The sequence below is a fragment of the Schistocerca nitens genome, chromosome 3, assembly GCF_023898315.1.
Source record: "Schistocerca nitens isolate TAMUIC-IGC-003100 chromosome 3, iqSchNite1.1, whole genome shotgun sequence".
In the NCBI taxonomy this organism is placed as follows: domain Eukaryota; kingdom Metazoa; phylum Arthropoda; class Insecta; order Orthoptera; family Acrididae; genus Schistocerca; species Schistocerca nitens.
Window position 1 is genome coordinate 872,466,738 of NC_064616.1, and position 17,497 is coordinate 872,484,234.

The 17,497-nt window shown below is 38.8% G+C and overlaps 1 protein-coding gene across 2 annotated transcripts in view; it reads left to right on the forward strand.

Moving 5' to 3' along the window:
• LOC126248909 (mucolipin-3-like) overlaps positions 1-17,497 on the forward strand; it is a 200,585-nt gene that overhangs the window by 164,216 nt on the left and 18,872 nt on the right. For both annotated transcript variants that reach the window (XM_049950387.1, XM_049950386.1), the window contains one exon: positions 7,144-7,293. In XM_049950387.1, the coding sequence (XP_049806344.1) occupies positions 7,144-7,293 (150 nt within the window). The remainder of the gene's footprint in view (positions 1-7,143; positions 7,294-17,497) is intronic.

The window sequence follows — 17,497 nt, forward strand, 5'->3', positions numbered from 1 at the left end:
CCCTTCAGGCAGTGTAGTACAACTCTTTTCCATTCCTCACAATGCATCGACTACTTCCTCCCTTTTGCCCTTCCACGTTTTGCCTGTTCGTCACTTCCACAACTAATTTTGTCTATATAACATAAGTCTGTGCCAGTACTCACTTGGTGTGTTGTTTTAACCTAATTACAGTGCCCCCTGGTGCAGGGTGGTGTGGCTGTGAGCCCAGAAGGTGGAGTGGTTGGTGGGGATGAGTTGGGAACCCAGGAGGCTCCAGAGAAAGGCTGCTGCAAATGTAACAATGTAAATTGAAGCATCTGCACTGCTCGATACCCTGGGTCATTGGCTGGCTGGCCACCGAATTCTGCTGGCCTACTTGCCTACATGCTCTGTGAGGCTGACACACTACTTAACTGCACTGGCAGCCTATTTACATAAGCCAGCTGTTTGGTTTTCATGCCAGCAGAGTGATCCCTATTAACACCCAGATGTGTCATGACAGGGGACACCCACCATGTAGAGACGCCATCTTGCAATAAGATACAGTGGCTGGTAATGCACAGAGAGCAACCGGTTTCCCCTCAGGTAGGGGTCAACTGTTCTGCTGGAAATGACCTGATGTTTCCCCATTATACTGTGACACCTAAGTCCAGGGAGGGGTTTAGTGTATAGAGCTTTTGCCCCTGTTGTTCCCTCAAACTGGTGACTTCTGCTGGCAAGATCTGTGTGGCATCCTTGTCTGACAAGGCCACATCATCCTGGTTGGGCTGTGAGACTCGCAATAAATCTGTTACGAAAATGACCTATACTTATAGTCTGTAGCAGTGCACTTGTTGTCCATATGCAACACTACCAATTGTGTATCCTAAAACACCACTGCCACTGTCAGTGTGCAGATCTGCCTTGCCTCTTGCTGCACTAGTCTATGCAGTACTACTATGCTAACTGTTTTAGAAAACTAACCTGCCTCGCAACATTCCATTGACCTTGTTGAATTGTTACAGTGACAACCTCCTGTGCTTGCCTGCTGTCACTGCTGCTGCTATACACTGTGCAAGTTCACATTAATATGCCCATATATGTTTGTTATGCTAAATAATATTTTTTATAGGCCTACTTCTAATCTTTGAATGTAATATAAGGCTTATTTCTTCATACCTTCTTTGTGTCTATTTCAATATGCTTAATGACAGTTTATAAGTTGTATTTAACTGAGAGACATTAACCTGTATCTGTATAACATGTTTAGCACAATATATTTGTCACTTAACTGGTAGATTTGAGGATTTAAACTCGTATCTGTAGAGTTTAAAACATTCCACACATCATTACAGAATATTTCTTGTTTTCCACATATTTAAAATTGAAACATTGTAATTTGTGTTTTTCATATATAGTCATAAAATGGTAAAGTATCTTCGGAACTAACAATCTTTCTACAGATTGAACCTGGATCTGGTGTTGTGCAGATTCTGTTTAGTTTTAAGTTGTCTGATGATGGCTTGTAGATGAAAGCCAGTTAATAATTAAATATAAAATAAATATTGTGGAACTTTAATACTGTGTGTTTCAGTTTTAATATCTCTGTGTTCATCCTAGTGCTGATGGATTATTCCATAAATGTTATCTCGAAAATTTCCTAGTCTCTAGTGGTTCTTTAAGCAGCCTGCGGGCCATAAGCCAATGCCATCCTCAAAACACGTTGGCTTTGACCATACACAATCTTCCTCACATGCACTACACTGGGAGTTTCATTTCTATTTCTCAAGACCCTCCAAGTCACATAGGGATTCTGTGAGATGATCTTTCAGACTGGTTAGCAAAGGAAGCTAGTGAGATGGAAACCTTGAAAATGAGAAAGCCAGTATCCAATAAGTGGTCAACACTGTCTTCAGCATTTGGAGGCTTGAAACAAGGAATGTCTCACCGTGACCTCTACAAGTGATCTATATACCATAAAGTAGTCCATTTCCCTTAGCCCTTCTCAAAGAGAATCTAGTATTCTTGTTGACTACATATTGGCCATATCTGGTTGTCTCATGATCACATCCTCAGGTAAGAGGACCCACCACATTGTTGTTGTGATGCCCCTCTGCTGGTAGTCCATTTTCTTGTGCCCTAACTGCACAGATTTGTAGTACATAGTGTATTCTATGACTATTTCTCTGCCATTAGATGACAATCGCCAAGCAGTGGATCTAGTTTTATTCGAGGTAGTGGTTTGTGTACACTCATTTAAAGATTGTCAGTGTGGTCTTACATCCATATTTTTTACCATTTTGTAAAGTGACATCATTTTCTTCTCCTGGAAACCTTTATTCTTCAGTTATTAAAGAAAAGAGGAACTAATGACCTTGAAGTTTAGTCCCTTTCAACCTCCCTAAAAAATTGTTCATTTTGACCTAATTATGTAACCCAGTCCCACAGTAACCATGTGTACTTCATTTAGATTAGATTAGATTAGATTTACTTTCATTCCAATTGATCCAAAGTGAGGAGGTCCTCCACGGATGTAGAACATGTCAGAAAAACAATAATACATGACAAATATTTACAACTGAAGCAAATAAGCTAATGTACCTTCCACAGGTAGACAATCGTCATATTTTTTTTAATGAACACTATATGAAAGAATCATTTTACAAACACTAATGCACTGAATTTAAAATAAAAAAGTTTTTTTACTACAATACTTATTTACAATGAACACATTACTGCACTGAAATGGTGCAGAAGTTAGATTGTGCTTACACACACACACACGCGCGCACACACACACACACACACACACACACACACACACACACACACACATCAGTTGGTTCTACTGAGAAATTCATCAGTGGAGTAGGAGGAGCTGTTGGCCACCAATAAATCTTTTAGGCTTCTCTCTTCTCTTAAACTGAATTTCATTGATTGTTAAGCTTTTGATGGCTGCTGGCAAGTTATTGATAATGTGTGTTCCTGAATAATGCACACCTTTTTGTACAAGAGTGACTTTAAATCCTTGTGAAGATTATTCTTATTTCTAGTATTGATTCCATGAAGTGAAGTGAGCTGTTGGTTTGAAAAAGTGATGTATTTTTAATGACAAATTTCATTAAGGAATAAATATATTGGGAAGCAGTAGATAGTATCCCCAGTTTCCTAAACAGGCTTCTGCAGGATGTTCTTGAGTTCACACCACATATAACTCTTACTGCACGTTTTTGTGCCATGAAAACTTTAGCTTGGCTTGATGAACTACCCCAAAAAATAATCCCATGTGACATTATGGAATGAAAGTAAGCACAGTGTGCCAGCTTTTTCATTTTTATATCCCCTATATCTGACACAATTCGCATTGCAAATAGAGATTTGTTAAGACGCTTCAGCAGGTCTGTGGTGTGCTCCTCCCTGTTGAATTTATCATCAAGCTGCAATCCCAAGAATTTAACACTGTCCACTTCTTCTATCTGCTTGTCATCGTATGTTAGGCATATACAAGTTCTGAACTGCATGCAGAGTGTTTTTTCAAAGTTTTGTGACAAAGAATTGGCTAGGAACCAGTGACTAATGTCCGCAAATAGTTTATTAGCTGATCTTTCTGAGACTACACTTGATTTGCTATTTATTGCAATGTTTGTATCATCAGCAAACAAAACAAACTTTGCATCTGGTAATGTTACTGATGAAAGGTCATTGATCTACACAAGAAAAAGTAAGGGCCATAAAATGGAACCTTGCAGCACCCCACATGTAATTAGTTCCCAATTGGATGATACCTGATGGCTTAATACATGTCTCTTTCCTAATAACACCCTTTGTTTCCTGCCAGAGGTATAAGATTTGAACCATTTTGCAGCATTTCCTGTTACACCATAATATTCTAATTTACTTAAAAGGATATTGTGATTTACACAGTCATACGCCTTTGACAGATCACAAAATATACCAGTTGCCTGCAATTTTTTGTCTAATGAATTAAGCACATTTTCATTGTAAGTGTAGATAGCCTTCTCAATATCAGAACCCCTTAGAAATCCAAACTGCAACTTTGACAGTATGTTATTTGAGATTAGATGGTTATAAAGCCGATTGTACATTACTTTTTCTAAAATTTTTGAGAATGCAGGCAAAAGTGGAATTGGACGGAAATTTGATGCTATTTCTTTATCTCCCTTTTTAAACAGTGGCTTAACTTCAGCATATTTCAACCATTCGGGAAATATTCCACTGATAAATGACTGGTTACACAGATAGATTAATATGTTACTTAACTCAGAATCACATTCTTTAATTAACTTTGTTGATATTTCATCATACCAACTAGATGTTTTTGATTTTTAAAGATTTTATGATGGAAATTATTTCTGCTGGGGTGGTGAGGGTCAAATTCATATGATGGAAGTTACTTCAAATGTCTGGTCTGAAGTATTCCATAGCAGCATCTACAGAACCTGACAACCCCATCTTTTCAGTAACAGTTATAAAATGTTTGTTAAAAAGTTCTGCAACACTATACACATCTGTCACCAATGTATCATTCACTCTTAATGCTATTTTTCCCTCTTAATGTCTGGTTCAACCAGTCTCCTCCTTCACTATATCCCATATTGTCTTCATTTTGTTATCTGATATGACTATCTTTTCCTTGTAATATATTTGCTTTGATGTCCGTATTACAGTCTTTAATAATATTTCTTGTAATGTGCTATAGCATCAACATCAGAATTGTTTAGGATTGACAGATACAGTTTTCTTTTTATTTTACAAGATACCCCTATTCCTTGAGTAATCCACAGCTTCTTCGTAGACTTTGCTCTAACCTTGGTTAGTTTTGAGGGAAAACAGTGTTCAAATAAGGTAAGCACTTTATTAGCAAAAGTGTTATATTTTTCATTCATGCCATAACAACTGTAAACATCATTACAGTGAATGTGTCTGAGGAGTGTCCTAAAATAATCAATTTTTGGCTTATTGATTACCCTCTTGAGCTCAGATTTAACAGATTTAATATCCTGTTCAGTATTAACATTTAACAGAAGGAACTGCATATCATTGTCTGAGAGGCCATTGACTTTTTATTTGTAATATAATTTTGTTCATTGGACTTTTCTATAAATATATTATCAATGGCTGTTTGTGAGCCATTGGCTACCCTAGTGGGGAACTTTACAGTGGGAATTAAGTTGAATGGAAGTGTTACCAACTCAAGTAAATTCTTATTGGGAGAGTCTTTAAGGAAATCTACATTTAAAATCACCAGCAACCACTATTTCTTTGTTTTTGGTTGTTAAATGGGGCAGTACAGCTTCAAGGTGGTTTATGAACAGATTAGATTTGCCTGCAGGTGTTCGATATACACTTAATATTATGAAGTATTTTTTGTGAAATTCTACTTCTGTTGCACATGCTTCCATATGCTGTTCTAGGCAAAATTTATGAATGTCTATGTTCTTAAATTTATGACAGTTCCTGATGAATGTGGCAACTCCTCCTTTCTCCATTTCTGATCTACAAAAGTGAGATGCTAAACTAAACCCTGTAACACTTAAAAGTTCTATACCAGTGGTCACATGATGTTCAGAGAGGCAGATTATGTCAGCTGGGTTTGAAGACTCTAATTCATCTATGCAGATAGTTAATTCATTAATTTTATTTCTCAGTCCTCGAATATTTTGATGCAATAAAGATAGCTGACATTTCTCATTGACTGAGTTAAAATTGGGTAGAGTTGAAATATCTGCTGACTGTTGAAAATTCTTAACCAGATACAATAAGCTAGAATTATGTTTTTTGCTTTGTTTCTCAAACTGAAGGTTTGTCTCAGTTCTAACCTCTCTTAAAATTTGGTTTCTTTCGGTCCTCACTACCCTAAAAAAAGGGTCTTTTCTCAACCCTTTAACCACTGATATTTTATCACTCATGACAGTGCCTCCCCCCATTGACTTTCCTGCTATTTTCCCAGCCAGTTTACCCTTTCCTTTCCTATTGAAGTGAAGGCCATGCCTAGTATAATCCCACCTATTGAGAGAATCAACAGGAACCACAGCAATGTGTGACCCTGCACCCGACATAAGCAGCCTTTCCAACTCCAAATTAACTCTCTTGACAGAAGACTTCAAATGAGGTCGGTCATGGCACCCAAGAACAGATACAAACTCAACACTAGTATGCTTCAATGCTGATGCAATCTTTGCAAGGTCACACTCTGTACTGTACCCAGGATGTCTGTCAGTACTATTACCTGCCCCACCCACTATAACCACAGTGTCTTCCTTAGTGAAATCTTTGCAAAGTGATCCTAAATCCTCTGTCACCTGCTCCAGACCAGCACTAGGTTTAAAAAAATTGGTGACCTGGTATTCTGATCCTAGTTCATCCTGCAAAAGTTGGCCAACACCTCTTCCATGGGAACTACCTAACAACACCACTTTCTTTCTCTTTACTGATTTCCCTGCATCCTTACTTTTCAACTTGCTGCTGAAAGTTTGGTGTGCCCTGTCTACACCTGCAACTGCTTGAGGCTCACCAGCTCCTAACTGAAGCAATAGGTCAAATCTATTTTCTACATTCACCACGAAGCTGTCAGACAAAGTTCTAGGCCTGTTCCTCCTGTTGCCTGTTGCCACTTCCCACCTCTCTTTACTCTTCTCCCTCCTTAACCTGTCAAGATTTCCCCTGGCCTTGTCTAACTCAGCCTGAAGGGTGGCAATTTTCCACTCCTGTTCTAGTATCTTCCTATCTCTACTACATATCCTACAAAACCACTGATGAGTCTCATTTACTTCCCCTATTCCCACACCACTACAGTCACCCACATGGAAAAAAACTGCAGCACCCGTCACACCAAAGCCCCGACCTAACAATCCTACTGCAAGTCAAGCACTTTTCACTCATGATAAATGTAATACTTTATTAAGAATAAGTCAGTTAAATTACAGATAAACACGAAAATATGGTTCCACAAATTTGACCTATACGCGACTGTGTGTAAACAAAAACAACAGTGTAAAGTTTCTGAAACAACAACTTAAACTTTACGCTACTTTCCAGAAATGTGAGTTAAATAATTCCCCTCATCATCCATTGGCCTCTTTCATTCTCACAGATTTTATGATACAAGTGGTATTTGTGAAAGACTTTGAGGTAGAAGTTTTTATTGTATGTCTTTTGTTACAGGAGACCATTAACTTCTTTAAGGCAGCTTATGGAAAGACCCTAAGTGTTGATGGCCGTCTAGAGTTCTTAAACCTGTGGTATTTGATGATTATTGTAAATGATGTGCTTATCATTTTGGGGTCAGCTATTAAAGAACAGATAGAAAAACAGGTAATATTTTCAACTAATTTGAATGTGTAAAATGTAGTTATTCATTATCAGTAGTTTGCTAATGAAATGTATTATCAACAAACTTGACTGATTTTCCTCTTCATTAATCATACCCATGTCTACTGTATGGTACCAAGGATTTTTGCCAATTAGATTTCTCCATGTGTGGACGTAATGGTATAATTTTGTATCAGTGTGATTAACATTTTACATACAGCACCCACCAAAAAGTAATACAAAGTGCCACAGAAAAACATAGAGAATAGTCATTGGGCACATGACAGGACTCTCATATGCTTCTGTGGTTACTTGCAACATGCTCTATGTGTAAGATTAATCAGGCAGTCTTCAACTGTACTTCTTACATTTCAATTGCTTTTATGACACATTTCATCATTCTTCAACTGATTATCTCACTTTGTGTGGATCTTTTTGATGGTATTATTGTTGTATGTAATTTCAGTCTGGCTTTGAAAATTTATAATGACACATCACAATGCCATTGACTATGTGATAACATGCACAAATGTTAATAAAAGAAAACAAAAATGATGATAAAACATGGAACTACAAATGTACGATGATGAAAATACTGAAAATAGTAATTGTATTATAATGGAACCTGATGTATAGTAATTTACTTAATATTACAAATCATAACAGGCATGGGAATGGAAAGGTGTATGACATGGCGTATTAATAGTGACTTTTGGCTGGAATGATTTCTGACAACTTTGGATTCCCAAAGTTTGGATGGCTTAATCAGGAAAACAAACCTGAATTTTCTGTACTTGGACAGGTGTCATACTTCCTTATGTACAGATGTATAGGGTTATTAATTATAATAATTATAAAGTTCCAGTTTCAAAATGCAGTTGTGGAAAAGGGGGTGGGGGGTAAAGGATGCTATAGGGTGGAAATATTTATCGAAAATTTTCTCTCTAGGTTATGCTGTAAGCATCATAATATAAATGGTTTCAGCTACAAATGGCAGGTGAATTGTAAATGATGGTTGTGGCAGAAGCTGCACATTGAACCAACTGCGCTATGCAATGTGCAAGACCACCCAAGTATGGAGTTCAGTAGTTGTGACACTGTTAGTTAGATAAGTCTATCCACCATGGCAAGGGCATACCACATCAGATGGGAAGAATCAGTTTTTAACTGTCACTAGACTAGTCCAAGCCATGTTCAATATGCTGCCTACTGTTTTCTCTCACAGGTTGAAATCGAGAAACAGCATGTTCCGCAACAGATTGGAACGCCTGAGGAGCTGTGTTCAGAATTCATTGTGTAATGCATGCCTTCATTTCAGCTACATTTGTAGTCAGGGCACTGAACACAGCATCTTACAGATAAGCCCACAATCAGAAGTGACACAGATTGGGGGGGGGGGGGGGGGGGGGAGCCAGCCGTCAGCTAGGTGTGAAAGTTGATCTCCTACCATGGACTAGACCTGGGGATCTCTCATTTGCCTCAGACCAGCATACTTCTCCTACCTCATTGCAGTTCCTTACTTTTTACTGTTTTCTGTCCTTCCCTCAGCTTTTATCTGGCTCTCTAACTCAAATTATTAATTTTATATTAATAACATATTATAATAGATTAGATAATTCTTCCTAATATATTTATTATATTATTTAATTTTTCTTTATTAATATAGAAAAAGATATAATATAACACATTTATTGGTGTACAGGTTCCATATTTATCTTTATTTAGGTGATCTGTATGGCCAGGCTGTAGGAAAACGATGGCTGATAATTCTAGAATTTCCAAAATGCCTCTGTAACATTACCTCACTGCTTTTGCAATGTGTGGAGGAGCACCATCTTGTATGCACAAAAGACTCTCATAGTGTTTAACCAGTGATGGTACATGTATTGGGACCCGCAGGACCCATCTCTTGCACAAAAAATATGGCCCTATGATAATTGACGCCATCAACCCACACCACACAGTTACCTATGCAGAATGAAGCAGTACCAGCTGATGTGCGAGCAGATTTTATGTTGCCGATATTCTGCAATTCTGTGTATTGGTGTATCCTTGGAGATGGAAATGGGCTTCATCTGTCTACAGAATGTCCCATGACCATTGTCCACTTCAATGAAAGCAAGAAATTCTAGAGCAGATGTTTGTCATACTGGCAGGTCAGCATGAAGCAACTCCTGATCGTCGATAATTTTGTATGGATAGCAGTGCTAGGTGTTTCATAGAATTTTGTGCCTGATGTTCACAGGCATGTCCCAAGTTCAGGCAGTTCCCTGTGCACTGCATGTTTCCTCATAACCACTCTACTCCTGCATTCCCATGGCCATTTCTACTGACTTTGAATCAATTGTTTCCTGCCTGTGCCACATTGCACATCGAAAGAACCTGTCTTTTTGAATTTCATAATTATTTTGTCCAGACCCTTGCAGAAAAACCAACACCTATCCTCATACACTTAAGTGTCTGGAACTTCTGCAGAGCTATGGTTCTTGTAAAAGAGCTTTACCAGCATCACATGGCTCTGCATTGAGACAGTCACACTGAGTATCTCGGGTACAAGCTGAAGAACAGCCGTGTACCCTGCATCTTTTATTTTGTATATTATACTCGTTACAGCACCATCTAGTTGCCAAATTTTTGGTATCCATAACATTTCCCCCATATTCTATAATATTCTGTTAAATTTGATGTCATTCTGAGAAGTGATTTGTTTTTTAAAGTGCTTTGAATCTGGACCTTCAGCTATAATTACCCTGTATTTTAGTGACTTACAATAGTATCGACATAATCAAGCACAGCGAAATGAGGGTGTACTGAAAAAATATGCCTCCAAATTTTTTATGTGAAAACTCTTAAAGCTTTAAAAATAAAATAAATGTTGTTAACATGATTTTGAAAGTAAGACATTGTCAACTGACCTGAGTAAAAACCCTAAGAGATTTTGGTCATGTGTAAAATCAGTAAATGGGTCAAAATCATCTATTCATTCTCTGAGACCACACCGCCACTGAGACGGAAGATAACAGAGAGAAGGCCGAAATACTGAATTTGGTCTTGAGAAGTTGTTTCAGTGCAGATCATAACACTGTCTGTCCTTTCAATCATCATGCAAATGTCAAAATGGCAGACATTGAGATAACCAATCGCGGAATTGAAAAGCACCTACAATTGCTTAGTAGTGGAAAGGCTTCAGGACGAGATGAGATACCTATAAGATTCTATAAAGATTATGTGAAAGAACTTGCTCCCCTTCTAGTAGTAATTCATCATAGATCTCTTGAACGACGAAAGGTACCTAACGACTGGAAAAAGTGCAGGTCATCCAGTTTTTAAGAAAGGCTATAAGAGAGATCCACACAAGTATAGACCTATATCCTTGACATCAATCTGTTGTAGAATTATGGAACACGTTTTATGGTAAAGAATTATGACGTTCTTGGAAAATGAACATCTCCTCTACAAAAATCAACATGGATTTCGTAAACATAGATCCTGCGACACTCAACTCGTTCTGTTCCTCCATGACATGCACAGCGCAGTGAACAACAGTGCTCAGGTTGATGCTGTGTTCCCTTGATTTCAGTAAGACATTTGACACCATACCACATTGCCATTTAATGAAAAAAATATGAGCTTACAGAGTATCAGAGAAGACTTGCAATTGGATTCAAGACTTTCTTGCAGATAGAACTCAACATGTCACTTCTATCACAAGCAAATTGACAGACGTAAAGGTAATATCTGGAGTACCACAGGGAATTGTGGTAGGATCGTTGCTATTTACAATATACAGGGTGGTCAGTTGATCATGACTGGTCCAAATATCTCACGAAATAAGCGTCAAACGAAAAAACTACAGAGAACAAAACTTGTCTAGCTTGAAGGGGGAAACCAGATGGTGCTATGATTGGCCCGCTAGATGGCGCTGCCATAGGTCAAACGGATATCAACTGCATTTTTTAAATAGGAACCCCCATTTTTTATTACATATTCGTGTAGTACATAAAGAAATATGAATGTTTTAGCTGGACCACTTTTTTCGCTTTGTGATAGATGGTGCTGTAATAGTCACAAACACATGGCTCACAATTTTAGACGAACAGTTGGTAACAGGTAGGTTTTTTAAATTAAAATACAGAACGTAGGTACATTTGAACATTTTATTTTGGTTGTTCCAATGTGATACATGTACCTTTGTGAACTTATCATTTCTGAGAACGCATGCTGTTACAGTGTGCTCACCTGTAAATACCACATTAATGCAATAAATGCTCAAAATGATGTCAGTCAACTTCAGTGCATTTGGCAATACATGTAACGACATTCCTCTAAACAGCGAGTAGTTCGCCTTCTGTAATGTTCGCACATCTATCTGGGATCTCTATCAGGTAGGACTGATAGAGGAGATAGAGAAGATCCAATGAAAAGTGGCGCGTTTAGTCACGAGGTCGTTTAACTGGTGAGAGAACATTACGGAGATGCCAAATAAAGTCCACTGGCAGATGTTACAAGAGAGGTGTTGTGCATCACGAACAGATCTCCTATTGAAGTTTCAGGACAGCACTTTTCAGGAGGAGTCAGACATCATATTACTTCTCCACAAATATATCTAGCGTATTGACCATGAGGAGAAAATTTGAGAATTTAGAGCCAAATCAGAGGCTTAGATTAGATTAGATTAGATTAATACTAGTTCCATGGATCATGAATACGGTATTTCGTAATGATGTGGAATGAGTCAAATTTTCCAATACATGACATAATTAGGTTAATTTAACAACATACTTAAGTTAATATAACAACTTTATTTTTTGTGTTTTTTTGTTTTTCTTTATTTATTTTTTTAATATATTTTTTTTCTTAATTTATATATAAAAATTCCTCTATGGAGTAGGAGTTGTCATTCAGAAATTCTTTTAATTTCTTCTTAAATACTTGTTGGTTATCTGCCAGACTTTTGATACTATTTGGTAAGTGACCAAAGACTTTAGTGCCAGTATAATTCACCCCTTTCTGTGCCAAAGTTAGATTTAATCTTGAATAGTGAAGATAATCCTTTCTCCTAGTATTGTAGTTATGCACACTGCTATTACTTTTGAATTGGGTTTGGTTGTTAATAACAAATTTCATAAGAGAATATATATACTGAGAAGCTACTGTGAATATCCCAAGATCCTTAAATAAATGTCTGCAGGATGATCTTGGGTGGACTCCAGCTATTATTCTGATTACACGCTTTTGTGCAATAAATACTTTATTCCTCAGTGATAAATTACCCCAAAATATGATGCCATATGAAAGCAATGAGTGAAAATAGGTGTAGTAAGCTAATTTACTAAGATGTTTATCACCAAAATTTGCAATGACCCTTATTGCATAAGTAGCTGAACTCAAACGTTTCAGCAGATCATCAATGTGTTTCTTCCAATTTAATCTCTCATCAGTGGACACACTTAAAAATTTGGAATATTCTACCTTAGCTATATGCTACTGATTAAGGTCTATATTTATTAATGGCGTCATACCATTCACTGTACGGAATTGTATGTACTGTGTCTTATCAAAATTCAGTGAGAGTCCGTTTACAAGGAACCACTTAGTAATTTTCTGAAAGACAGTATTGACAATTTCATCAGTTAATTCTTGTTTGTCAGGTGTGATTACTATACTTGTATCATCAGCAAAGAGAACTAACTTTGCCTCTTCATGAATATAGAATGGCAAGTCATTAATATATAATAAGAACAACAAAGGACCCAAGACTGACCCTTGTGGAACCCCATTCGTGATAGTTCCCCAGTTTGAGGAATGTGCTGATCTTTGCATGTTATGAGAACTACTTATTTCAACTTTCTGCACTCTTCCAGTTAGGTACGAATTAAACCATTTGTGCACTGTCCCACTCATGCCACAATACTTGAGCTTGTCTAGCAGAATTTCATGATTTACACAATCAAAAGCCTTTGAGAGATCACAAAAAATCCCAAAGGGTGGTGTTCGGTTATTCAGATCATTCAAAATTTGATTGGTGAAGGCATATATGGCATTTTCTGTTGAAAAACCTTTCTGGAAACCAAACTGACATTTTGTTAGTACTTCATTTTTACAGATATGTGAAGCTACTCTTGAATACATTACTTTCTCAAAAATGTTGGATAAAGCTGTTAGAAGGGAGATTGGACGGTAATTGTTGACATCAGATCTATCCCCCTTTTTATGCATATTTCAGTCTATCAGGGAAAATGCCCTGTTCCAGAGAGCTATTACACAGGTGGCTGAGAATCTTACTTATCTGTTGAGAACAAGCTTTTACTATTTTGCTGGAAATGCCATCAATTCCATGTGAGTTTTTACTTTTAAGCAAGTTTATTATTTTCCTAATTTCAGAGGGAGAAGTGGGTGAGATTTCAATTGTATCAAATTGCATAGGTATGGCCTCTTCCATTAACAGCCTAGCATCTTCTAATGAACACCTGGATCCTACTATATCCACAACATTTAGAAAATGATTATTAAAAATATTTTCAACTTCTGACTTTTTGTTCGTAAAGTTTTCATTCAATTTGATGCTAATACTGTCTTTCTGTGCTCTTGGTTGACCTGTTTCTCTTTTAATAATATTCAAAATTGTTTTAATTTTATTATCAGAGTTGCTGATTTCAGGCATGATACACATACTTCTGGATTTTTTAATAACTTTTCTTAATATAACACAGTAGTTTTTATAATGTTTGATAGTTTCTGGGTCACTACTCTTTCTTGCTGTCAGATACATTTCCCTTTTCCGGTTACAAGATATTTTTATACCCTTAGTAAGCCATGGTTTGTTACAAGGTTTCTTACGAGTATATTTAACTATTTTCTTGGGGAAGCAGTTTTCAAACGCATTTACAAAAATGTCATGAAATAAATTATATTTTAAATTGGCATCAGGTTCACGGTACACCTCATCCCAGTCTAACTGCTGTAGGCTTTCCCTGAAATTTGAAATTGTTAAATCGTTGACTGAACGTACTACTTTGGAGGACTGTTTAGTATTGCTGAATGGAGCTATGTCATATATTGTAACTAGCTGTGCACCATGATCAGAAAGACCATTCTCAACAGGCTGAGCATTTATCTGGTTAAACTTATTTTGGTCTATAAAGAAGTTATCTATCAGTGAGCTGCTATCCTTTACCACCCGAGTAGGAAAATCAATAACGGGTGTCAAATTGAAAGAACCGAGTAATACTTCAAGGTCATTTTTCCTATTACCCTCTTTCAGAGAATCTACATTGAAGTCCCCACAAATAATAATTTGCTTCCCCCTGTCTGACAGATAGCACAACGAGGAGTCCAAATTTTTCAGAAACAGATGAAAATTTCCTGATGGGGACCTATATACAGTTACAATTATAAATGTGCCTTTATTTAATTTAAGCTCACAGGCACATGCTTCTATATGTTTCTCTATACAAAACTTTTTTATTTCTATACTTTTTGCACAATGATAACTTTTAACATATATGGCAACTCCTCCTTTCTCCATATTTTCTCTCATTACATGTGCAGAGAGCTTATATCCACTTACATTTACCTTATCCATATCAGTAACAATGTGATGCTCAGACAGGCATAGTATATCTATTTCATTCTCAGCTTCTAAATCTTCTAAACGAACCAGAAGCTCATCTACTTTATTCTTTAAACTCCCAATATTTTGATGAAATATACTTACATTATTTTTAAATATACTTTTATGAGAACCTTTCCTTATTCTAACATTTGCAGTACTCTCCTGTCTGAGTTTCTCATTGTGCTTAGGCCTAGCTCCTATACCAGTGGTCACATGGTGTTCAGAGAGGCAGATTATGTCAACTGGGTTGGGTGACTTTAATTCATCAATGCAATTACCTAGGACTGAGATACAACTTGGTGGAGATAAAATTTCTGGTGATTGGTGAAAATTTATAATTGACAGCTGTGATTGGTGATACAATGTGCTAGAATTGTGCTGTTTAATTTCTTTCCTAAACTGAAGATTTGTTTCAATCCTGACCTCTCGTAGAACTTGACATCTTTCTGTCTTACCTGTCCTAAAAAAGGTGCTGCTCCAACACCTGTAACCACTGGTATTTTACCATTAATGGCAGTGCCTCCCCCCCTTAAATTTCCTGCTATTACCCCAGCCAGTTTCCCCTTCCCTTTCCTGTTGAGATGTAGGCCGTGCCTGGTATAGTCCCACCTACTGAGATAATCAACAGGAACCACACCAATATGAGCCCCCACACCCGACCCAAGCAGCCGTTCCAACTCCAAATTAACTCTCCCAACAGAAGAGTTCAAATGAGGCCGGTTATGGCGTCTCAGGACAGATACAAATTCAACATTGGTGTGTCTCGATGCCGACGCAATCTTTACCAGGTCACACTCTATACTGTACCCAGGATCTCTGTCGATGCTGTTCCCTGGCCCTCCCACAATAACCACGGTGTCTTCCCTGGTAAATCCTTTATAGAGTGAACCTAAATCCTCTGTCACCTGATCCAGACTAGCACTTGGTTTGAAAAAATTTGTGACCTGGTATTCTGGTCCTAATTCCTCCTGCAGAAGTTGGCCTACACCTCTGGCATGAGAACTGCCTAACAACAAAACTTTCTTCCTTTTCGATGACTTTCCTACATTCTTTTTCAATTTCCTATTGAAAGTTTGTTGTGTCCTGTCTACACCTACCTCTGCTGACAATCATTCTTCCCACGCACTATTCGCGAGTGGAACAGGGTTGGGGGGATGAGATAGTGGTACTAAAAGTACCCTCCGCCACACACCATTAGGTAGTCCGATCGAAGCTGGATTATGGGAGCTTCGTCTACTCGTCCGTTCGGCCATCCCTCTTACGCCGTCTCAACTCCATCCACCATCGGAGGATACGTCTTGCGACTGGAGCCTTCTACACTAGTCCAGTCGAGAGTCTTTATGCTGAAGCTGCCGAGTTACCATTGACCTACCGGCGCGACGTACTGCTGTGTCGGTATGCCTGCCGGCTGTTGTCTATGCCCGACCACCCCTCTTACAAGTCCTTCTTCGCCGATTCTCTCGACCGTCAGTACGGGTTGTATGTGTCTGCCCTGCTGCCCCCCGGAGTCCGCTTCCGTCGCCTGCTTCGACAATTGGATTTTGCCCTCCCTACCACCTTCAGAGAGGGTGAGAGCCCGACACCACCTTGGCTCCAGGCTCCGGTTCGTATTTATCTCGACCTCAGCTCACTCCCGAAGGAGGGTACTCCGGCTGCAGTGTATTGCTCACGGTTTGTCGAACTTCGTGCTCGACTTGCCGGTCACACCTTTATTTACACCGATGGCTCCAAAACTGACGATGGTGTCGGCTGTGCCTTTGTCGTCGGGGCCGCCACCTTTAAATACCGGCTGCTCGACCAATGTTCCAGCTTTACGGCCGAGCTTCTTGCTCTCCATCAGGCCGTTCAGTATGCCCGCCGCCACCGCCATTCATCGTATGTACTCTGCTCTGACTCACTCGGTGCTCTTCAGAGCCTTGGAGCTCCCTATCCGGTCCATCCCTTGATTCAACGGATACAGCAGTCCCTCCATTCTTTCGCTGATAATGGTGGTTCTGTCAGCTTTCTGTGGGTTCCCGGACATGTAGGAGTGCCTGAAAATGAGGCTGCGGATGCTGCAGCCAAGGCTGCAGTCCTCCTGCCTTGGCCAGCCTCCCATTGTGTCCCGTCATCTGACGTTCGTGGGGATGTATGTAAGAGGCTTGTGTCGTTGTGGTGGGATGCTTGGTCATCCCTCCAAGGAAACAAGCTCCGGGCAGTAAAACCGCTCCCAACTCCTTGGACAACATCCTCCCGACCATCTCGGCGCGAGGAGGTCCTTCTGACCAGGTTGCGGATTGGGCATTGCCGGTTTAGCCACCGCTACCTGCTCTCCGGTGACCCAGCCCCGCAGTGCCCTTGTGGTCAGGCATTAACAGTGCGCCATGTTTTATTGTCGTGTCCCCGTTTTAGTCAATTTCGTGTTGTCCTGTCCCTGCCATCTACTTTACCGGATGTTTTAGCTGATGACGCTCGAGCAGCTGCTCGTATTCTGCGTTTTATAACTTTAACTGGCTTGTCCAAAGACATTTAACCTTTTTCCTTATTTTATCTGCATATTTGTCAGGTCCTTCTGGTGTCCCCCCATCCCCTTGAGTTTTACCAGATTCCATG